General features: G+C 40.5%; 1 protein-coding gene across 1 annotated transcript in view; it reads right to left on the reverse strand.

Moving 5' to 3' along the window:
• cngk (cyclic nucleotide-gated potassium channel) overlaps positions 1 to 25168 on the reverse strand; it is a 135417-nt gene that overhangs the window by 34536 nt on the left and 75713 nt on the right. Inside the window, exons 22-28 of the mRNA XM_079585083.1 lie at positions 14927 to 15073; positions 12342 to 12404; positions 7372 to 7493; positions 7107 to 7273; positions 3399 to 3483; positions 931 to 993; positions 6 to 664 (exon numbers count right to left, since the gene is read on the reverse strand). Coding sequence (XP_079441209.1) covers positions 6 to 664; positions 931 to 993; positions 3399 to 3483; positions 7107 to 7273; positions 7372 to 7493; positions 12342 to 12404; positions 14927 to 15073 — 1306 coding nt within the window. The remainder of the gene's footprint in view (positions 1 to 5; positions 665 to 930; positions 994 to 3398; positions 3484 to 7106; positions 7274 to 7371; positions 7494 to 12341; positions 12405 to 14926; positions 15074 to 25168) is intronic.

Below are 25168 nucleotides of genomic sequence, written 5' to 3' on the forward strand. Positions count from 1 at the left end.
CGTACCAAAATCAATATTAAAAGAGGTGTCCAAGTGTGTCACCCAGGACAATTTTGTACAGTTGTGCTTTATCTCTGGTAATAAATATTTATCGGTACTCATGTTTCCATAAAGATTCCCTAAAGGGCATGCACTTGCAAAGATAATGCAAGTGCTGAAGTGCACAAAAAGAGTGAAATATAAAAACAACTTAAAAAAACAAATGATGTTCGTTGCTGCAGCAATGTCAGCCTGCAAGAATGAAAATAGAAAGGGAATGCGATATAACTGGAAAATATGTGGAATCCTGAAGAATGCATAAAGATGCAACGCTTCGTTACTGGCATAAAATCCGTTCTCACTGTATGGTGAAACCAAAATCCAACCCACAAGTTCCCAAGGAAAGCAGGTTATGAAATCCATAAGCAACCCGGTTTTGATATAATGATGTGCCGTTTCTAAGGGGTCAACTTTGAGTTCATTGCCTTCATAGAAAGCAACATGCATGCGGATATATATGTCCACCCAACAAAACAATCCGAGTATGTAACAAACAATCCACAGCTCAATATTGAAGTGTAGAAATGAAAAAAGCAAAGAGGAACAGATGCTGACGATGACAGCCAACATGCTCCGGAAAAGCTCCCATTGAACATAAAATGAGCAGCTGGGCAAAATGGAACTCCTGCAACAAAATAAAAAAGTAAATAAATATATCATATTGCTCAAGACTGAAAGTACTGCAATGCTTATAAATTAGGGTGCTCAAAATCACTGTAGTCTTTTGAGTTAAAATAATGTAACAAAAATATTGTACATTTTTAATAATTGCAAGAAAATACTGAAGCTTCCAATTTTTCTAGGTTTCCTCCTGATGTGAGGTCATTATTTTCAGGAAACATCTTTAACTGTATCAGTATAATTAAAACACCACAGTGGCACTGCATTTACCTCATTAAGAAAAAGGATGGGCATGACCACATGAAGAAATATACAATGTGCTCCATTAAAGTGCTGTAGAGACAAAAACAAGAATAGTTCATCCACACCGTTTACTCACACTATTTCCTCAATAATTTATCAGTTCAATCAGGGTTCTTGCAGGTTTCAGTAAGTCAAATTTAAGACCTTTTTAAGACATTTTAAGACCATAAAGATTTAAATTTAAGACCTACATGACGCATTAACCAGCAAATAACAAATAAAATTAGCATCAATATGCATTTTTTGTTTACATAAAAATTTAAATAATAACATAAAAAAATGATGGCTAGATTTTAAAAGAGTGTCTTGCAACATGTTATCTACTAACATGTACAAGTTCAAATAAAGTTTTGACAAAAAAGGTTTTATAAAAAGATAAACCTCACGTATTTCAGCCTTTAAATAGTTTTTTATAGAATGTGTCAAAAAAAAAGATAAATTACTGACATTTACAATGCACATTAGCTTATCTTTTATTATTAATAGTAAGATTTGGTCCGATTTTCTGACATTTTCTGACAGTAGTGTAGCTAATGGATTTCCACCACTGATAAACGCTTGCTGTAGCCATTATTTATTTACGGAGAAGAGAAAAACACCTGGGGCCCTATTTTAACGATCTGAAACGCAAGTGTGAAAGCGCAAAGCGCAAATAACTCTGTGGGCGGATCCCGGCGCTGTTGCTATTTTCCCTGAGGGATAAATGACTCTTGCGCCTGGCGCGAATCTAAAAGGGGTTGGTCTGAAGTAACTTCATTATTCATAGGTGTGGTTTGGGCGTAAGGTGAAATAAACCAATCAGAGCGTCCTCTCACATTCCCTTTAAGAGCCGGCGCGCTTGTTCGAACGCGGATCGCTATTATAACGGCGGATTTGCCAGGCGCACGCCAGGAGCGGTTCACATCCGAGGAGACCGACGTTCTCGTCAGGGCCGTAAAACACAGAGAAGTGACATGATGGGAGAAACCCACACAAATTAGCTTCGGTTAAACAGGCGTATAATTTGGGTAAATGTGTAGCCTAATCTAGATTTTGTGTTTTTTTTTATCTAGATAGATTTTTTTCACATCTTCACGGACACAACAATGATTTCCCTCGTGTGTTAATATTTTTCCTTGTAATAATGTATGATTTGCAAAAATGAAAACTGCTGCGTCTGTTTATATTAGAGAATCAAAGTGGATGCGCGTTAACACGCTACATTATGGCCAAGCACGCGCCCTTAAAATACCATATGACTAACGCGCAACGCACCACTGTCTTTAGACTGTTTTTTTCCTGGTCAGTGGCGGAATTGCTTTCTAAAACTGGAAAATAGCACCAGGGAAGTTTTGCGCCGGAACACGCCTCCTCTTTTCGCCGAACCGCCCCCGCGAGCGCAAGTTCATTCCCTAATTTACCGACGTGCATCTGTGGAGGGAAAAGTCCGCTGTGCTCTGGTGCAGAATAGGAATGATACATGCGTCGGTGTACAAAGTCAATTGCACTGGGTGCAAGATAGGGCCCCTGTAGTGTTTGGGTGCACGGTGCACCCCCATCCTTCATGTTGACTGAGCTTTCAATGTTGTTACGGAAAGGGTGAAGTGGATTGGTTGGTTCTTGTCACAAGACCTGCGGTGCGCTTGCAGAATTCTGAAAAGTTTAGTATTTTTTTTTATCTCGCTCCGCCTGGAAAAAACGACCGCATTGCTTCTAATATGAGTGCGCTTGCCGCGCACCTAAATTTGAAATAACGAACTTGAGCGTGCAAAAGACGCAATATGTGAACGGCCTCTTTGGTAGCTACCGCCAATCAGGGCACGAGCTACTGGTAGCTCGCGAGCGACGTGTTGGAGAACCCTGCTACAGCTCCACTTTGTAGGCTACGACTCGATACTTTTTTGCTATTTTGTAATAACTTTCTGTGGCCAGCATTTCAGGAAATGAACGAGGGTAAAACCTTTTTAAGACCTGACTAAGTTAAATTTAAGACTTCGGATGAAAATCTGGCCGGTTTTAAGGCCTTAAATTTAAAGTTCAGAATTTTAGACTTTTTAAGACCCCGCGGGAACCCTGTCAATGCAATGGAGTGCATATCAATTAAGCAATGAAGTGACAATGCTTTCAAAATTGTCTAAACTATTTAAAAAAAATGTTGGACCTGTAAATAGATTAAAATAACAAATAATTAAATTAAGCTAAAGTGGTTTTGCTTTTCCAGCATAGTTATATGTGACAGCTAAATGGGCTGTTCAAATAAAGCAATAAGTTGCAACAGGCCAGGAAGTTACTTTTCCTAGTTTTGACGTAAAAGGGCACTATGTGATGTGTTAATGAAAAGGACAATTACATTACATTCTATGAACGGTCTCATTCACATTAAAATCAAGTCATTAACAGTTCTACATGATGGTGCTGTATAATTTTACACATCACCAAAATAACTTTCTGCTTACTTTGGCCTCTGTCTGAACAGTTTCATTTGAATGGTTTCCTCCTCTGATCCAGCATACATGGGAATGTTTCCAAAGTCCTCCACATCTAGAAAGATATTTATATGTAAATTCTCAGTAGGTAAAATAATCTAAGGCTTCCGCTTTGGCTGATTTTAAATAAGGTAACACTTTACAATAAGGTTTCATTAGTTAAATACTCTAGTTAATACATTATTCACATCAAATGTTGTATTTTTAATGCACTGTGAACTAACATGAACAATGAACAACTGTATTTGTATTAACTAACATTAACAAATATGAATAAATAATGAAACAAATGTTACATTGTTAGTTTAATACATTCAAAAATGTTAACAAATGAGACCTTATTGTAAAGTGCTACCCAAAATCCTTACAGCCTGTTCACTCCAAAAACAGAACGGTTATTTGTAAGGCTAAATAAAAACAAATTCCTTCCAATTCAATCGGTGGTGCTAAAACAAACCTATTCTGAGATAGATCATAATTGTAATCCATTCTACAAGTGCATCCAAGTGTCAACATGAATGCCTTAACGTGAGATTAAATATGATTAATACACTAAAAAATGCTGGATGATTTTTTTTCTACTCAAATGCTGGGTTGAGCCAGTTGGCTGTTTTGGGGTTATTTTTCCATGGTTGGGTAGTTTTTGTGTTACCCAGCTGTTGGGTTAGTGGCTGGGTCAATCTCACTGACAGTTGAAACAATACAACCTTCTCCCAGCCACCATCCGAGACAACAACACAGCTGTTGAGTTACACAAAACGCAGGCTTTCTGCATCCTCGTCAGGAGAGAGTAGTTCTCAACTGTGCCAAATTGGTGCAATTATATCAGTAAAATAAAGGTTTGTATACATTTTACCTAGCCTATAAAGTCTTTATTGTGCTGGAAGTAAATATTTTATGCAGCGCAACATACAGCGATGAAATGTCAGTCAGCTAAATGTGCCAGTCAGCATTGGTCATTTCACATGATGGAAAAAACGCCTTATTCTCGTTTCTGTACCTTACGGCACTCCTCTACTTTTCGGCATGCCCATTTCTCTGACCTGTGATCAAGCCAGAATCGCACGTGAGAGGAGTGCTTATAAACGCTTTAAAGTTAAACAAAGAGGGTAAAATCCTGTAGATTCACTACAATATAACATCGTTTATTCACAACTTATTGCATTTATTAGAGAATTTCAGTCTGTTTTTTTTTTCAGAGAAAAAAAGCTAAATATGGTCAAATTTGTTCTTAAATGCAATTTGTTAAACATTAAACTTATCTATTTCGTTTATCTGTATAAACCGTATAACTGTTGAGTTTTCATTCTTTTCTGCACTTTTTCTCACTCACATACACGTGTACATATTGTATTTACTCCTGCTTATACTTTAGTCAATTCCTGGGCTAAATGTTAATCTCTTGATTATTACTGTTGTCTGCATTGTTACTCTAGTAATTCTTTGTTTGATTGTAATTTCTAATTTATTTTTGTTCATTTTAACCCAGCAATATAGTACTTTTTTAACAATAGTTTAGTTAAATAAAACAAACATTTAACAAACATCCATATTTGGCCCGAATTGGGTTGATTTTAAAGGTTGTATCAGCGATTTCAGGTCCGAAAATGCACGGCTGCACGTTTAGTCGGAGCTGAAGAAGAAGCTGTGTCTTGGAATAAACACGATGGTATTCCCTCGCCCTAATCCTCCTCCTCTTGGGGATTGCCATGTTCAATTTCTCTTGTTCATTGATAGACGCTGGCTTCTTCTTCAGCTCCGACTTCGCGTGCAGCCGTGCACGAGCGCAAAACCTCACAACACCCAGCCCCTGTCGGTGATTGGTTGGAACACTGTTTATTTTGGTTTTGAGTGTTGGAGAAACCATTTGTTTTTGTGTGCAGATCTCAGAGCCTAGGCTGCCTACAGAGACGCGTTTTTTTATGGAAGGATACTGTAATATGACATCAGGTACTAAACCTGACTGTCAACAAACATTTATTTTGTTTTAAAATAAGGTCATGAAATTGTCATGAAGAAACAGACAGAAAAAAAACAAAAATTACATCTGACTTATAGCACCACAACATTAGATGAAATCAACTGCTAATTAAATGAACACATTAAATCTCTCAAACTCACTTATTACAAACGAGTTTGTGTTTCTTTCATACGGCTACAAAAGTTCATATTAATTATTATTATTTATAAAAAAAGAATAAGGAAAACTATATACCAATTATATATATATAATTGGTATATAATTGGCGAATTAACGCGGAATCTAGTGTTAACGTGGAATTTTACCTATTTGGAATAAAATTCTGTTTTTGTGTGGGAGAACTTATGTCTGGGAAAAATGCAGACCGGGGGAAGCAAATCTGGGCGACACAACCCCTGCCGTCATTTCTGATCGGGGGATCGCTTCAGTCGATTTAAACTGATTTCTATGGTTGAATGAGGGCTTATGAAACTATAAGCCACGCCCCATTCTATTTATTCTCCTTGGCTGCGTCCCAATTCACATACTATCTGTCCTAAATAGTAGTTGAAAATAGAATTAGTACGTCCTAAATCGTAGTATGTTGAAATGAGTGTTCCAAAAATACCCGGATGGTATACTATTTCCGGTCAGAATCCGAAGTGCAGATCGATGCGCTCTCCTACGGCTAATATTACCCACAACCCATCACGCGTTGGACGAGGACTCGGTTAGAACTACAAACACGAGTGAAAAGTGTTTAAAAAAACACTACAGACATGGAGGATGCGCGAGTCTGGCGGTTATGTAGAGAGGTTTAGATAAAGGGGTTTGAGTGATTAATTATCAGTATCTAACCTGACAAAAATGTATTTATTCAATGTTGTCTACATTATATTGCATCTGCAGCAGCATTGTGAACTTTTGTAAAGATACGTTTAGCCATTAACTTTTAAATGCATCATTACATTCAAATTGCAAACACATGAGGAGAGTCTCCGCATGAAAGACCAGCGACTGGCAGATGAACGGGCGGCTCAAACGGCACTGCACGACTAATAATGACTATTGACAGGACTGTCATATTACATAACATTATAAAGAGAACAATATTGTAATAAAACATTGTGCATTATTTGAGTTTAGTTGCCGTGTCGCACTGCTCCAGGAAGAGCGCGTCCACAACATGATCATTCTGAATGAATGGCACGTAACTTTTCAAGTTCACTTGTGCATTCGCGTCATTTTGTGCAGAATTTTTTTTTTAATATTATTATACATTTCTCTCTGAAACGGTAGGAAATTAAATTAAAAGGAGGATTTTAACTTTGACAAGAGTATTGAGAGGGCAATTTACCGACAGGATGCACGCGACAGGTTTGTCCGTTAAAGATGAGGAAGTAGTATGTCCCAAAGGTTGCCTACTCTTTTGCTACACACTCAAAAGGATATACTTTTTCTTCACAAAAAGAGTACATACTTTTAGGGCGTAGCATAAGTAGGCGAATTGGGATGCAGCCATCGTGTTTGCAGCCACGTGCCAGATTGTCATCGTATGTTTACCTCGTAAGTGTGTTCCTAGTCAAGTCAAGTCAAGTCTTTCCCCTCGGGGTAGTTTTTGTTGTCTGTTTTGTTTTATTTCACCACCTCCATACCTGACAGTACGGTAATTTGTAACAAAAAAGCAAAACATAAGAGTTATGTCTCAAAATACTCACAGCATTTTGACTTCTTGGAATATCTACGGCCTTGAAATGTCAATGGGATTTTTTGTGTCTGTACAACATCAGATTCTTGTTTTTTGCATTGCCTTTTCAGTACTTTCGCCGCAGTCCCTATCCATGTCTCAGAGCATTTTGGATTTCCTTGGAATTCGTCAATTTGCCTAAAGGATTTAAAATGTTCTCATAAAAATATTCTTTAATGTTACAAAGATTTTACTTCTATTATATAATTAGTTTCTACTTAGTTTTTAAAACATACCTTTTAAACAGGGGATGTTTCTCAAGAAGTACTCTGACCTTGTAAAAATCAATTACTACAATTTCACAGCATGTCAAAGCCTGCACTGTCAATGTGGCTGGTTTTCCAAACAAAAAACTTGCCTGATGGAAAAAAGAAAAGAAAAGTTAATTTATTTAAATGATGTACACAAAAAAATTGTACATGGTATAATAACCCAGGCAGGTACACTTTCAGTCAGTCACGTTTAAAGTTACGTCAGAATGGAACTGACAAATTGAAATCTCGTCTGAGAGCCCAATCACCTTTGAGTGTAAACTAATTGAGACAATGGACATTGGCGTGCAAGATTTGCATCACGCACTCCGCCCCACGAAGCAGGTATATAAGGTAGAGCGCATGCATTCGCACATTCAAACTTTAGCTTCGGAGCAGAGCGGTTGTTGTTGTTCTGGTCTGCAATCATCAACCATTGGAGAGTGGGCTAGACTCCTCAGGGGATGAAGACTCGACTGTGCTGCTCAATTCGGGGAGAGTAGAGTGATCGAGTCTGACCCAAAGCTGACAACCATGCTTTCCCGGGCCGCTGAGAGCCTCGGGCTCGAGTGGAATCCTCCACCGTGTCCCAAACGTTCAAGGCTGGATGATTGGTATCTTGGGGCGGGGCACTAGTAGTCTTTTTTCCCGGAAGTGCACAACGAGGTTACCAGATCGTGGAAGGCACCTTTTTCTGCCGACGAAAGTCACTACGCGCTCCCTGAGACAGACGATGTCCACCTTGGTGGCCCAGGAAGGCCCAACTGTGGGTACCTCTGTGGTCACCTCTGTGGTCCCTCTGATTCTGCTTGTACGGTCTATGGAGGCATGGCTAGCGCTTCCTCGCTGGCTCAATCGGACCATAAGACTCAGCTATGTGATTCAGTTCACCCGCCGCCCTCCCAAGTTCAGGGGCATTCAGTTCACCCCCGTGCTGGACAAGGATGCTCCAAGGACGTGATAGAGCTGGTCCCTCCAGCCGATATGAAGTCAGGGTTCTACAGCCCCTACTTCATTGTACCCAAGAAAGATGGTGGATTACGGCCAATCTTGGATCTGCGTGTTTTGAATCGGTCTAGGGACGTCAACGATTAATCGACGATCGATTAATTGTCGATAATACATTTAATCGATACAACTTCTCGATCATCGATTAAGCAGGTTCATGGGCGTGCTGCTGCTCAACCGCAAAACAAAGTGAGCGCGTTTTGTTTGGGACCATTTTACACCTTCATTATGACTAAGTTTGCGTGTTCATTCGCAGCCTTTTGTTTCGTGCAAATGTAAGTTGTAATATTGTGTTTATTTTGCGTATGCCTATCTATATCTGATTTATCTTATATCGGATGCATCCCTTGAATGAACGCTGTAGTGCGCGTGATGCGCGCGCGGGCGGCTCAAACGGCACTGCACGACTAATAATGACTATTGACAGGACTGTCATATTACATAACATTATAAAGAGAACAATATTGTAATAAAACATTGTGCATTATTTTGAGTTTAGTTGCCGTGTCGCACTGCTCCAGGAAGAGCGCGTCCACAACATGATCATTCTGAATGAATGGCACGTAACTTTTCAAGTTCACTTGTGCATTCGTGTCATTTTGTGCAGAATTTTTTTTTTAATATTATGTTTATTTTGAATATATCTGATGAATCTCATATAGGATGCGTTTCTTTGAGTTAAATAACGCGCTAGGGTGCTCAAGTTTAACGGTAGCCTTCATTCAGCGCGCGCAGCTCAAACAGAAATGCACGACTAAAAATAACAATGAATAATTTGGGACTGACATATTACATAACATGAGAACACTATTGTATTAAATGGTTGTGAATGCATTGGGTTTAGTTGCCGTGTTCAGTGCGGTGTTCAGGGAGAGCATGTCCACAGTCACACATTCTGCATCTGAGGCGGCGCTGGTGACACGTTGTATAGTAGTCATTATATTTGATAATTAAATAATCAATGACATCGAAACATTCATCCATCGATCATGGGAATTTGTGAAAATTGACATCCCTAAACAACAATAAAACATCAATTGAGCAATATAACATCCATTTTTATTCAGTATATAATATTATTTAGCACACTGAAGAAGGCACGCGCCGAAACGCGTTTGTGCAAATAAAAATATAATTTATGCATAGTGCGGCCTCTCTCCTGTTCAAACTATTCCAATTATTCAGGCCAGCACTCTTAAAGTTTATTTTAATCAATGAGTGAAGCCCGCTCCTATTCCCATTTATTCAGTATATAAGCAATATTTTGCTTTTATGTTAAAGACACTATTGATACTGTGAGAAATTTACATTCTCAGGAAAATAGCTGCTTATCAGTTAATCGTTAGTCGATCGATAAGGTCAATCAACTAATGATTAATGAATTAATCGATAATTTGCATCCCTAAATCGGTCTCTTCACAAGCACCCGTTCAAAATGCTAACACAGAAACGCATTTTCGAATGCATCCGTCCCCGAGATTGGTTTGCAGCAATCGATCTGAAGGACACATACTTTTTATGTCTTGATTCTCCCTCGACAGACCATTCCTACACTTTGCGTTCGAGGGTCGAGCATATACAAAGTCCTCCCCTTTGGGCTCTCCCTGCCGCAGTAACGCCTCTCGGATTCCTTCATATGAGGCCGCTTCAGCACTGGCTCCACGACTGAGTCCCGAGATGGGCATGGAACCGTGGTACGCACCGGGTGACTGATGAACTGATGAAATGAACGCGCAAAACTGATGAAATGAACGCGCAAAACTGACGAAATGAACGCGGCAAAACTGATGAAATGAACGTGCAAAACGAATGAAATGAACGCGGCAAAACTGATGAAATGAACGTGCAAAACGAATGAAATGAACGCGGCAAAACTGATGAAATGAACGCGGCAAAAAAATCGACCAATCAGAATTTTGGTCAATCCAGAACGTATCGACCAACAATCGACTAATCGACTGGGAGATTACAGCCCTAGAAAGCAGTGATTTATGTTTTCTTTTTCAGGTTTGAAAATGCCATATACAATACCCTGTACCATTCAATTTTATTTTGTTTAATGACATTTATGTCAAAGATACAGGAGAGTGATAATACACACATAGCAATCACCCCGGTCTGTCACCAAACCTTCAGCCCCTGGTCAGACCTTGCTTTTCTATGGGCAGTAGTTCCCCTAGAACAAGTGTCCAGACATGTCGTTGTCTTAACAGATGCCTCCAACACCGGCTGGGGCGGCACGTGCAACAGGCATGCAGCCTCAGGCATTTGGATGGCCCCCGGAGATGGCCGATCAGGGCAGTGCTTTCTTTCCTGCAAGAAGGACTGGAGCAAAGACGGTCTCCCTCCACCCTGAAAGTGTATGTTACCGTTATGTACGCTTTGCGCCTGTAGTGGACCGAACGCAGAGCTTCAGGACCTCAGAACAGCTTTGTCTGCTATGGAGGCAAACAGAAGGGAAAGGCTGTCTCTAAGCACAGGTTGCCCCACTGAATAATGAATGCTATCGTCTTCAGACCCAAGGCGAGCCGTGCCCCCTGGGGGTGAGAGCTTACTCTACCAGGAGTTTTGCTTCCTCCTGAGTGCTGGCAGACATCTGTAGAGCTGGGGGCTGGGTGAGATTTTATAATCTCTGTGTAGAGCCAGTGTCCTTCCATGTACTTTGCCACCTGTAGCCAGTAGGGTTGGCTATCGAGAACCGGTTCCATTTTAGAACCGGTAACAAATTTCCAAAAACCAGGGGTTCTATAAGACGCACGCATTTTGATTCAGCTTATCGATTCCTGACTTTGGGGCCGTTCACATATCGCTTTTTTTTGCGTGCAAGTTCTTATTTCAAATGTAGGCGCGCGGCAAGTGTTCCATACGTTTTTAGACGCAATATGTGAACCTAATTCCTAATAAACTGAGAATCTCGTTAATTGAATTAGGAACTCCAAGGCACTCGAAATGTGTGAAAAAAAGTTAAAAAGCCTTTATTTTATGAATGGCTCTAAACATTAAAAATGGTGACAGATCCACCTACGCGTTGCGGCTACATGCCTTCGTCAGGGTGTGTCACACTGAGAATCTATTTGGTTTAAAATGGAGATCACGATTACATACATCAGACAACTACACAGAATAACATGTTCCAGTCTATTTTTTTTTAAAAACTAATTTGAACCATTAATTCAAACACGTTTAATATGAATTAGGTCAGTCTCATTCATAAACACCTGTTTAATTAATGGATGATTCACCGTTTTTTAATGAATCTCTTGAGTCTTCTTGAATAAACATTTAAATAAATAAAAAATTAACAGTCAATTTTTGCCACCTAGCTGGAGTAATAATGTAATCAACAATCTTTATTTGAAGAGACGCCTTTCACTTAAGCCATTTGATTGATTATTGCTTAAAATTGGCAAGAATAAAAGGAAGAAATATTTATTATTCAAGTATTTGCCATTGATAAGAACCGGATTTGATAAGCAGAATCGTAATCACTAAAATTGAAACCCAACCCTAATAGCCAGTAGTGGGGAGGGCCCCATATATTGTGATTCATATGTGCATTCTTCCATGGTACGGCTTCACTGTTGGCGAGCCCGTGTCTTTCCCTGAGCAGAGTTCGCTCTGCCGTCTCTGCTGGTATTTAACTCCCCCCTAACTAGCCTGAATCAACCAGAGACTTTACATATGTAGCACAGCCCTGTTGACCAGTCCATAAGTTCCCACATGATACCTCCCTATGGGCAGCATGTGGTCTCCGTAGCATCCCTTTCCATTGGTACGTTTTACCAGTGTTATCCAATAGTCTCATAAAGTGGCTCAAGGGGGTCGCACACCGTACGAGAAGCGCAGCGCCTTTAAAATTCGAACACATTATTCTCTATGAGTGTACACACACTGGCGGCACCATTCGGCGTCTGTGCGCGGCACAATATATTTAACAATATATTTACCTCTCCAAAATACATTCCCTTCTGATATTGTCCAACCACTTCTGAAAGGTCATCATTCAAACTCTATAAAAAAAAAAGGTAAAAAAAAAAAACCAATAACAATGATTAAAATAATCAAATTATAGGCTGTATTTTAATAACAAAGTTTTTTTATTATGAGTGTTACCGAGTTTTATTGTTCATTATAGTAGTCAACTAAAACGCATATTACCACCACGGGGACCACCACCGCAATGCCACGACGTTAAATACAATCCAGGCACATGTGACACTAGTTCACGAAATCAGCAACATTGCACGACCAAGAGTGCTGAATACCACCACGATTGAAAATGTGACACTGATTTCATATGACAGGTTCAATAAACAAGTAATTAATATTAAAGTGTGTATGTCAGGTTTAATTTTTTTTTTAGATATATTAAATAAGGTTTAGATGTCTGAGTGAAAATGTAATTATCATTAAAATTATTACTGTAACTGCCCTACAATAAACTTTATAGCCATTTCTGTCAAGATCATATTTTTAAAACACAGCTGAGCTGTGACGTCATATGAGGGAGACGTGCCAACAAAGTTCTATTCAATTATGGAGAGTTTTGAATCTGAGGAGATCCTAAATCCCCCTCAAACCTATACGATGGCCCACAGCCATACAATTTTGAGCCTCCCAGGCGGGAGACAGACGAGGAGCCAAACAGAAATGTAAATAATTCCTATCGAAGAAAAATAAATATTTGGTGTGAAGAAGAGAACCAGTGGAGAGTTGGTCAGGTGTCTGGTAAGTATAGGCGTAACGGTTTATGTATTCGTATTGAACCGAAACGGTACGGGCGTCACGGTTCGGTGCATGAATATATACGGAGAATACATGGTATAAAAATAAATAAAACTTGCGTGCAAATTAATTAATGCGGAACTACTGTTAGATACGTGGGTTATTTAGGGACACCTAATCTGTAGCTCCGCCTTAGCTCTGAAGCTCCGGCTATAATGAACAGGCTGCGATGTCAAGATTGCAATGCTGGAATATGTTGGTTGGTGTGTGTGTGTGTGTGTGTGTGTGTGTGTGGGAGGGAGAGAGAGGGGGGCGCGGGCGCGATCGACTGCTTCTACAGTAGCATACACCGTAGGCACCGCATCAGCTAACGTTACCAGTCTCACTCGGGTTTTAAATCCCATTTTATAACTCATGAGATCTCCAACCGCGTAGTCCTTCTCAGTGAAATGGGCGCTGCAAATGACCGAAGTCTTGGATACCGAAGCAGCACTGAAGTCGGCGCGTTTGGTCCGAACAAAGTTGACCCAGGCACGGAACACAGTGTAATCTGTGACCGGTTTTAACGGTGTTTTTGCACACAGCACAAACGCAGTAATTCACCATCGTGAAAATACGCCTGCGTATACTAACTACCTAACTTAAATAACTAAATAAATGTCATAATCACTAATTCTCTCGCTCTATCACTCGTACAATTATCAACACAGCTCAGCGACCTGGGGAGACGTCTCCCTCATATGACGTCAAACGATTCGTTTGGAAGGAGGAGCAGTTTTAAGGGAGGACTGAAAATAACAAACTTTTTCATCTTATATTCTGCCTTCAGGTATTTAAAAACATACAAAACAATACATCAACTTGTCAAACGTGCATTTCCCCTAACTATTTTGTGTTAATCATAATTACAAATTTAACCTGACATACACACTTTAAGTCGCTTACATTTTAGACACAATATTGACTGTATTTGTTATATTTCAGCAGCGAAAATAGTTTCAAACAAAGATCACAGCAGAACCATAACGCGATTGTTGCACAGATGATAATAATAAATTAGTTTTGTACATCTTACATTACATTTACATATACCTGATCTATTGTTAAAGGGATGATGAACTGAGAAATCAAATTTTCATTGAGCTTTTGCTATATAAGAGGTCATCATACTATAAGAATATCCTATAAGTTTCAGAACTGAAAAGTTCCTTGTTAGTCCAATAAAAGCTTTATTGACACCAGGCACAGCGAACGACAGGTTTTTCAAAGTGGGGATCTATGACGTCAAAGGGTATCAAACACCGCCTGTTTAGCCCCGCCCACGGATTCGCACATTACATGAAACTCATTATAATATGCAAAACTGTTATTCAATCATAGCAGTGGGCGTTTACTTCCGAGTCTTCAATGCGGCACGCCCATAAAAACCTAGCTCAGAAGCTAGGCTCAAAACCAGGGTAGAAAATAGCATGATATTACTTAAGACGTTTGCTTGGTTTTTACATTTAAAAACATCAAAATGAATAAGTTGACCTCAGACAACAATATAAACAATTTTAAAAAGCCAGTTCATGACCCCTTTAATGCTTATCAATTATCAGCACAAATCAATGGTTTTAAATTTAGTGTACAAAACTGTTGATTCCTCAGCTAGATATGATACTAACTTTGGTTAAATGTGGATTTACCCAAATGTGTGTTTTGATGAACGAATGAAGTTTAGTTTCTGTTAGCTTTAATTTCAAAATCTACAAACATAAAACGTAGATATAAAACTTTTATAAAGAAATTAACTTTATATGCTCACCTGACATGTTCCTCTAAGAATGCAAAATAGTTCTCTCGTGAGAGCATTACTGTACTGGATGATTTCCCCTTTAGGAAAAAAGTACATAACTGAAGATAAAGCAAGGTCCTGTATAAATGACTGTCCAGCTTGTGCGAAGTAGGGAATCTGTAAGGAGGAAAAAAAATTGTTATTAATGAACCAACCCTTATGATCATATTCTTTGGCAAATGAGTAAAATGATTCTGGGCCCTCAATTTTCCAGATTGATAAACCGTTCATGTTAGAGCCCTGCATTTCAGCCCGAGCCCGATGGGCCCCGACTTATTTACGCCCCTAGGGCCGGGCTTCGGGCCAATTTTCACGTCATAGTTCACACTCGGGCCGGGCCTCGGGCCTGTTTTAGGCTTATCCTTCTTAGCCTATTTTTGACATGTATTAAAATTAAATATGAGAAGTTGACGATGGAAAAACAAACATAGAAAGACGTTTTAAACCTATCACACTGACATATGACTGACACATGACAGTCTGCTCGCGCTCGCGCACACACACACGCACGCACGCACACAGGTTTCCCGGCGGCGCGACCCAAGATTTGCGCGACCAGCTCGCTGTTTTTAGTGTCCCCGCCAGCAGCAGAAGTATAGCGAGCGTGACTTCAGCGCAGCTGGAATAGTTCAAGATAGTTCGGGCTGACTGGATTAAAACCTTCCACTGTGGATGCTGTGATTTTTCTTCACGATGCTCTGTAACTGTTCTTAGCCATGTTAGGGGGCTGTCTTGTTGGCTTTCGTTTGAAAACGACTTTATTTTCATCAGTCTGTTGGAAACTATTGGAAATAAGAATGGCCATGTTCTGTAGTGAAGACTTGATTTTTGAGGTAAGATAATGAGCATGTTTGTTTTTAATTTAATGCCATTTATTTGATTTGTTTATAGGCTATAGCTCATTTCGTTTGCGAGCGCTGTTGCCACTGTGAGCAGCAGAGCAGTTTGCCTCAGCTTTTAAAAAATGATAATAAACGTTTAAACTATAACTGTCTATGTGTGATATGCTTAAGGTATTTTATGGATTTTATTGTAGCCAAGTAAAGTGTTGATTTGAGAGCCTAAATGGATCAAACATGTTTAACTCGCTGTCGGTTGCTTGGTCGTCAATAAAAAAACAAAAAGAAACCGAACATTTGTCTAAATTAACTTAATAAAGAAATGAAAAGAAAAACGGACCTATTTTAATGGCTGCAAATAGATAGTTTGCCCTAGGCCAGGCTACAGCTGTGTATATTTATAAAAAAAAAAAAAAAAAAAAAACGGGCACGGGTCGGACTCGGGCTGATAATTATGATGAGCTGTCGGACACGGGCCGGGCTAGGGCCTGAGCGTCTCGGGCCAGGGCCGGGCTAGGGCCTAGATTTGAGGCCCGTGCAGGGCTCTAGTTCATGTGCAGTAAGCAGCAAAACAGTGCTTACGAGGCTTGAACGGTGAAATTATGTGTCAAAACGCCCATCTTTGCGAGTATCTTCGTAAACAGTTGTTTAAGTCTTAGGTGACTGTAAACAGAGCATTCGGTGTTAAAGTGAAAGCAGGCTAACAAAGCTCCTTGCCATTCATGTTAATCAGTCTCTCATTGCTCACAACTAAATCACTTTTGAAGATTATGCACTGTTTTTGTACATTTAATTACTTTAAACAAATTATGTTGTATGTCTATTTCTTGTCATGATTCTGCCCTCGTGTCCTTGATTTTCTCTAGTCTTGAGGCAGGATCATGACCATAGACTGTAAAAAAATATGGACGTAGTGTCCGTGACGTCACCCGTAGGTTTCTGAAGAGCATTTTTGAAGCCTAAAGTGGGCGGAGCCGGCCGTCGCCATCTTGGCCTCGCGTCACCGCTCGTCACTCCCGGATAACAGAATATGGGCAAAGAGGCGGAGCTGAGGAGCCTGGCTATCTGAAACCACGCCCACCTAGCGCGACGTTATGGAGTTAGCAGGCTTGGGAGCTAATGCTATATGCTACTCACAGTACCAAGTCTGCGACTGCACACGGGCTCGCGCTAAAGTGACACTGACAGTTGATGATTAAAATCTGAATGGCAATTAAAAGGTCCTGTTTTTGCCCTTCAAAATATTGTAATAGTTAAAAGACATAGCTACAAGTGAGACTGTGTATCGCGATTCTGTGCAGCTAAGTTATTCTGCTTGTTGAAAATGTATTATGCAGTAACTTTACAATATTAGGCTACTCTGAGAGTGTGTGTGACCGTGATTATGTGCATACATGTCAGTCACTCTTTATTACAGTCTATGCATCGCTCGTCAAGTTCGTAGAGAGCTTTATTATTCAGTCCATTTTAAATTCTGATTTTGGCCGCATCTCAATTCTCAAATGGGTCAAAACATAGATATATTACCTGTGAAGTTCAAGTAAATGCGCTAGAAATACGCGCTCATTCAAGGATGTGCATTTATGGCAGAGATGGCAAATTTAGCAGCTGGAATTTGCTGAAGTGAAGTGACTGCTAACCGGCTAGCATTTACATCAGCGGGAATCCACCTGTCACTCAAAAGTGGACACACCCTTAATTTTGCAGAACTTTAAATATTAATCAACTACACGGGCGAGTTATAAAAAAATGCACCCCCCTCACAGTTGTTATGAAGGGAAAAGTTAGCTTTATAGACCAAAGCCACAGAGAGAACCAGGCTGTAAACATGTTTTGTTCTGCTGTAAAGTTGGGCATTTTAACATGGGGGAGATACAGATTTGACTTCCTTCTGCAGCCACCCTCAAGTGGCCAGTCGATGAATTGCCGTTTAATTCACTTCCGTGTTGGTTTCAAGAGAGAGACAGGGAGGTTGCCGCTTGATCATGACAGACCCATGTTTTGTGTGCAAGCACATGGCCTGTTTGGGCCATGTGCTTGTGTTGTCTCGTTACGTAACCCCACCCCCTTGTTATCCTCGTCTTGTGATTATTGTCTAGTCAGTTTCACCTGTCTTCGTCATTAGTGTTCCCTATATTATCCCCATGTGTTTGCTGTCCTGTGCCGGTTCATTATTTGACGTTGTGAAACCTAGTGAGTATTCTGTCAAGCTTATTGTCTAGTGAAAGTTCTGTTTCTGTATTTGCTGTTTGTTTGTTGTCTTGTAATCTGTATAGTCCTTGTCAAGTTTAGTCACCCTTGTCCAGTCTATGTTTTGCCCCCTCGTGGGTTTTGTTTTCCCCGTTTTTGTCACCAATAAACCTTGTGTGTTCTGCAAGCTGTCTGCGATTGGGTTCATCCTGAAAATCATAACAGAATGAACCGGCCATTACAGAACCCAGCAGACAGTGTGTCTTTTCCCACTATTCTACAACCGACTGACCAGGAACTATGGTGACAGTCAGCTATCGCCGACAGCATAAAGGGCAAGCTTCCTTTCCCTCCCCAGGGTGAGTTGACCCTGAGGAAGTATGCCCAGGTCGTGGAGGAGAGGAGGTTTTTCTTACCGGAGATCCTGGTCAATCGCTACCTCATCACGGGTCTCAATGTCCCTCCTCCTCTGGCTGAACGGGAGAGATTGGTCCATCGCCCGTTCCGCGACGTGGTGGACTGTTTGTCTCAGAAGGAGCTGCGGGGTCCCACCGTGTCTTCATCGCCTGGCATGCTGCCCGTAATCCCGGAGGGTCGCATTCTGGCTGTCACGACGCTTGGGGACAAGGCTTGTTCCACCACGACTCCTGAGACACCATCCGTGTCCATCAGTCTTTGCGGAAAGCGTGGAAGACGTCTGTCGTGGGAGTCGGAGTCGTCCTCCACCGAATCCTCCCTGCCTGTGGTGGGCTCCCCAGTTCCTGCAATGGCCTCCGCTGCGCCCCCCTTACCGGTCACAAGTCCGGCTACGGCTTCTGCTCCGCGGCCAAGAAGAAAGCGAAAGAAGAGGGGAGCTTTCTGTCCTCCGTCTTCCCCTGAGTCCGCGATGATTCTCCCACTCGCCGCTGCAACTGAGAGCGCTGTTCCCGAGCCTACTGCTGTAAGCGCGGTTCTGGAGTCTGCTGCAGGAGGAGCTGTTCCTGAACCTGCTGCAGAGAGCGCAGTTTCCAAGTCTGCGTTGGAGAGAGTTGTTCCTGAGCTGGCTGAAGAGAGAGCTGTGGCCGACTCTGCTGCAGAAGCGGTACTGCGGGCTGTATCAGCTCGTCAAGAGATGCCAGTCGTCGTTGCTGCCAAAACTTTGTCTGAATATTTGTCTAGTCTTGTCAAGATCCTGGATGTTCCTACCAGAACTGCCATGTCTTTTAGCCCAGAGCCAACTGCGTCTGAGAGCGTTGATCCCAAGTCAGCTTCAGTGAATGCTGTTCCAGAGTCAGCTTCTGTCGACGCCGTTCCTGAGTCTGCTGCGGAGAGTGCCGTTCCTGGGTTTGCTGCAGAGAGCGCTGTCCCTAAGTCTGCCGCTCACACTGCTGTTCCTGAGCCGGTGACGGTTCCTGAGCCAGCGTCTGCCGAGCCGGTGTCCCCTGACAAGATGGCCGCCGTTGAGTCGGTGTCTGTTCCTGTTCCTGCTCCACAGCCGCCTGCTACACCCCCTATCATGTGTCCTGTTTTGTTACCTGTTGTTTGGGAAAACAAAACCCTCGTGGGTTTTGTTTTCCCCGTTTTTGTCACCAATAAACCTTGTGTGTTCTGCAAGCTGTCTGCGATTGGGTTCATCCTGAAAATCATAACATTTCTAATGCTTAAGGTTTATGTCTCGAATGTTGATGATGATGAGGAACTATTCAGTACAGCTGCATATGTTTTGGATGAAAAGAAACGCTCTAATTTATAAAGAAAACCCTGCCTTACCTAATGAAGTAGGACGTAGGAAGGAAGGACAAAAATACTCAGCATTTGCTGAATATTTTTGATCATTTGTGTATCAGACAACAATATTTTTATTTAGGAGGTGCAGTGTTTCTATTTGTTTTGTCCTACGTCACATATTGAACAATGTTTAATAACACCTTATGGGTTGTAATTATGTTCAGTTTGAAATTTAACCTTTTAGGCTCTTTATTAAGCCAGAGTATCCTATGGATAGTGTTTTGCTTCAGCCCAGTTATTAAAAGCCTATTAAAATCATCATTGTAAAATTAATAATTGTTGTGCTTATTTATTTGATTCTCAATTAAAACAATCTATATTATTAAATAACGTCTGAGGTATTACTTATCTGAAGAAGAAGAAAATCCACTGACATTCAACAGAGAGCTTAATTACTTGTAAAGCTTGAATGATCGGGATCGGCTAATCATGATGACAAAAAAAATCGGTAATCAGTATCGCTGCAAAAAAATCCTGATCGAGCATCCCTACCCAGGAGTGACAAACGCGAAGTCTGAGAAGAACTGTAATTTCTTAAGCTTTGCCCCACCATGTTGTTGTGAATGTGCATATAACCCTGCTCAGCGCCATTTGGTTTAGATTTTCTGTCTTCATGGTTGTGATTGAATCAGCGAGACAGAAATGATTTTCTTCTCCTTTTTCCCAGGGTTCAGACTCTTCTCATTCTCCCCAAAGAAAGCCTTTGCAACCTGCCAGATTCATTAAGTCCCGATGCCAGGTTGCAGGGGTTTGTCAAATATTTTCATGTCAGTGAACATGAAGAAATGGATATGCTGTCTATCAAGGCCTTGGGCAAAGAGGGTTTCTGCCACCGAAACAGATCTTTTGAATGTCCTCTTTTGCAAGGTCGAGAAATTAAGACTTAATGCTAGATTAATGCTTTCTGCTGGGTGCCTTTCTTTCCCAAGTAGCACAATGAGAATGTTAAGTTCCCTACTTTGAAAAACCTAGATGTCTGGAGTGTCTTTTTTCATGGCATTCAACTTTACTGAATGTGGCTATATATTATAGCCCAACTTTGCAGCCACATGAAAGCTTGTCCATCCGAGCCATAAGTGATATAAATTGATGCCTCACCAAGTAGGCTATGTGATGTGCAGCTTTTGCAGCCATTACTTTCTGGGCAAGAAAAAAAAAAGGTCTTTTGTGGACTTTAGGACATTGAAAACAGACATGAAGGACATTTTTATTCAGAATGGTCACTCAGAAACTTTTAGAAGCATTCCTGAACAACTCAGGCGGAGCTTAAGAGGAATCTGCCAACAAACTCTATTTGGATTTCAGAGCTCCCATAGCATAAGCTGCTGATGAAGCCTCTCATTCACTCATTCAAGTAAACAGGGTTATATCCAAAACCCATATAAGTTTTTTTTTTTTTTTACATACATACAGGGCCCTATCTTGCACCCAGCACAATTGACTTTGAACACCGACGCATGTATCATTCCTATTTTGCACCAGCGCACAGCGGACTTTTCCCTCCACAGACGCACGTCGGTAAATTAGGGAATGAACTTGCGCTCGCGGGGGCGGTTCAGCGCAAAGAGGAGGCGTGTTCCGGCGCAAAACTTCCCTGGTGATATTTTCCAGTTTTAGAAAGCAATTGCGCCACTGACCAGGAAAAAAACAGTCTAAAGACAGTGGCGCGTTGCGCGTTAGTGATATGGTATTTTAACCCTCTGGGGACCAAAAACGCGCCGGCGCGTTTTCCTCGTTTTTTTTCACATAGCAGCAAAATAGACTTAAAATACTCCCGTCATTTTTTGTCATACAGGCTTAAGAAATATGAAAAAATAAACTATTAAATGTCTTCTTATTTATGGGTTCACTTAAAATCGAAATAAAACATTGTGCTTTTGTAAAATAAAGAAAGTAAACAGGGTGTGCTTTCTGCCTCTCCGTCTCCGTGAACTTTTTTTCTAGTGCACGTCTCTAAACTTAAACAAAACTCAGCGAATACTATTCACTCAGACATGAGCTATATATCTCTATAATCATATAAGTGTGTAGTTTTAAATTATCTAATTCAAAACAAAAACAAATATTCTCTGTTTATGCAATCTATATAAAAAGAGAGAGAGAGATCAGCCGTTCTCATTATGGTTCTGGCAGCTCATTACTCTGCTAATGTGACATGCCCATGGAGAACGCGCGCTATTCAAATGCAGATTATCTGAGGCAACACATGCAAACCAGTCAACGCCCACAACAGCTGGAAAACACACTCGCTGAGAGGAATAATAATATCGTGATAATCCTGGAAATTTTACCTCAAACGTGCTGGAGTAGCCTAACAACGGATCCAGCTGCAGATGATCAGTAAGTGCTTTGTTCTAATCGCGATATGAAATGGCGTCTGCAAACCGCAAAAGACTGTTTAAATTTGAATCGCGTTTCTGTGTTTGAATGAATGAACGGCACAGACACATGTTGTTGTTCACTACAGCTCGCGCGTGTCTGTGTGTGAATGAAACTATCTATATTGCCTACTGAGATGAATAAAAATCGACTGAATACGTTGAAATAAAATGTCTTTGTATAAGCAACATATTAAACTGAAAATTAACATTTATGCCCTAATATATATTATAAAAGACGATATGTTACAGACGAAATATGAAAGACAACATTTTGTTTTGGATAGATTATAAAGTTTTTACTGCCACATCAAAACCTAATTTACAAGGTGCAAACAAAATCTTAAAAGGTCAATATAAGCCTTCTCTTTAAATTATTTTTGTGTTTTATTAGTGACAAATTTGGGGAGAGGATAGCCTACATCCAAAACTTTCTGAAAATACTAATGAGAATTAACTGCACAATTACTAGAAATGTTTACCTTGGATATTATACAATTTGCAAGCATACACAGTTTGTGGAAAAATACACTTTTTTTCAAGATGTTTCCAACTCTGAACCAATTCTGTAGTTATTTATATATATATATATATGTATGTATGTATGTATGTATGTGTGTGTTGTCTTTGCATTCTTTCTTGTGGCTCAGTGACACACTCAGTGAAAGGCTCATTAGTATGCAGCATTAGCAGGTCTTTGTCTTCTCTCAGGTGTGAATTAGGACATTATTCATGACCTTGTTGGATCATTCACGCCCACCTGCATATTGCCTTTCCAAACAAAAAGTGTCTTACAAAATTTAAATCAATCTATTGTTTAATGTGACCGATTAGCCCGGATGATTTTCAGATCATTTTGAAGTAAAAACTCTAGCCGATAACATCCATTAGTCAAAAGTATTGTGGGAATATGTGAAGTTGGTCGTTTGTGGTCTTATATCAGAAAATTTAAGTTTGAGTTTTTTGAATAACCACGCATAAATAATATTCTCTCAAAAATGCAAACATGTACATACATGTTGCTCACATATTATGATAGCCATGTTCGTGCTAAATATAGTGTAATTACACCTTTGCCATTAATATGTTTATAAGCAACTGAAAAAAATACAAATATCAGGTAATGTTAAAACAATTCAAGGACCCCAAAAACACCTTGGTCCCCAGAGGGTTAAGGGCGTGTGCTTGGCCATAATGTAGCGTGTTAACGCGCATCCACTTTGATTCTCTAATAATTATAAACAGACGCAGCAGTTTTCATTTTTGCAAATCATACATTATTACAAGGAAAAAATATTAACACACGAGGGAAATCATTGTTGTGTTCATGAAGATGTGAAAAAGATCTATCTAGATTTTTTTTTTAAAATCTAGATTAGGCTACACATTTACCCAAATTATACGCCTGTTTAACCGAAGCTAATGTGGGTGGGTTTCTCCCATCATCCCCAATGTCACTTCTCTGTGTTTTACGGCCCTGACCAGAACGTCGGTCTCCTCGGCCGTGAACTGCTCCTGGCGTGCGCCGGCAAACCCGCCGTTATAATAGCGATCCGCCATGGAATAAGCGCGCCTGCTCTTAAAGCAGGGGTGCAAACACATGTATGGTCAAAAAAGAGAGAGGTAATCGAAGCCCTCGTCCCGCGGCAAATATCCGGTATATATTACTGCTATTTCATGAAAACAATTTCACCTGATGATTTGAATAGCTCTTTTTGTAAAGAATTAATAATTCTAGGATGATTGGGGTAATTGTGTAGGGTAGGCCTAGTGCATCTGCATAGAAACTAATAAACAAAATACAAATATAAATACAATAAAACACAAATACATGAGAGATAAAGCAGTGCTTTATGTTCTTCAGGTAAATTACCTGTATTAAGTATTAATACAGTTTATCTTTTGACAAAACGTGATTTTTCTCTTTCTCTTTTGTTGTTTGATTAACTTTGCTGACACAAACAGCTGCAGGTATATTGGGTGCTGTCCCTTTAAGACGAATGCACGTATCTAATACTGGTAACGTTAATGACACGCATCCGTTTTGACTGCGTTTACGGGGAAACTCGTTGAGACGGACACTGGCTTATTTTTTCGTGCACATGTCTGTTCAAACACAAATAGATAAGATAGAAAAGGGAATTCGGTGTTCACGAACTTCACATGCTGTCTGCGACTGCGTGGCTCTGTGCGCCGACAGAACATCTACATTTGGATTTTAAACATAATATATATATATCCTGATACAGCAAAGACAACGTCGGCAGTATTGACGGAAAAATAGGCTACAGAATATTTCGTTCTGTAGGCCTGACAGGGGCAATATTTGAAAATCGATAATTAGGCCTATTTTTTTAATTACAATTATATATGCATTTGTCAAAACCGAGAGACTTTCAAGCATCAAAATGTAATTTATTAATATGTATTTGCGCCTTCTATTTTGTCTGAAAACTTCCAACACTCTTGCGTGTCGCGTGAAAAATAGGCGTCGGTTGCGGTTCTAGCACGCGGTTTTGGCGCGGCTCGAGAAGTGTGTGTGTCACGCAGGCATTGTGCTCTAACCAGTTAACATGAGAGCCGACATAAAAACGGACACTCCACGCCACGCAGAGAGAAATGTGATGCAGTGGCAGATCCAGAGTGAGACAGAAACACTAGTGGTTCACGCTTGCAAACATACTGCTGGTTTGGCGCGCAGTGTTCTGATTCGCTTATTTCCTATTTACTTGTTCGTGGACGCAATCCAGAATTACTGTTGGTTAAATTATAATCAGACCCTCTCAACCCCCCGTAAAAAAAAACAACTCTTCGGATCTGCACGATTCACACAAGTCACCCAAACTGACGTGAAAAAAGCGGGAGCCGCCGAAAAGCGCGCTGTTTGCACCCCTGTTAAAGGGAATGTGAGAGGACGCTCTGATTGGTTTATTTCACGTTACGCCCAAACCACACCTATGAATAATGAAGCTACTTCAGACCAACCCCTTTTAGATTTGCGCCAGGCGCAAGAGGCATTTATCCCGCCGGGAAAATAG

This window comes from Phoxinus phoxinus, assembly GCF_949152265.1.
Source record: "Phoxinus phoxinus genome assembly, chromosome: 17".
Lineage (NCBI taxonomy): Eukaryota > Metazoa > Chordata > Actinopteri > Cypriniformes > Leuciscidae > Phoxinus > Phoxinus phoxinus.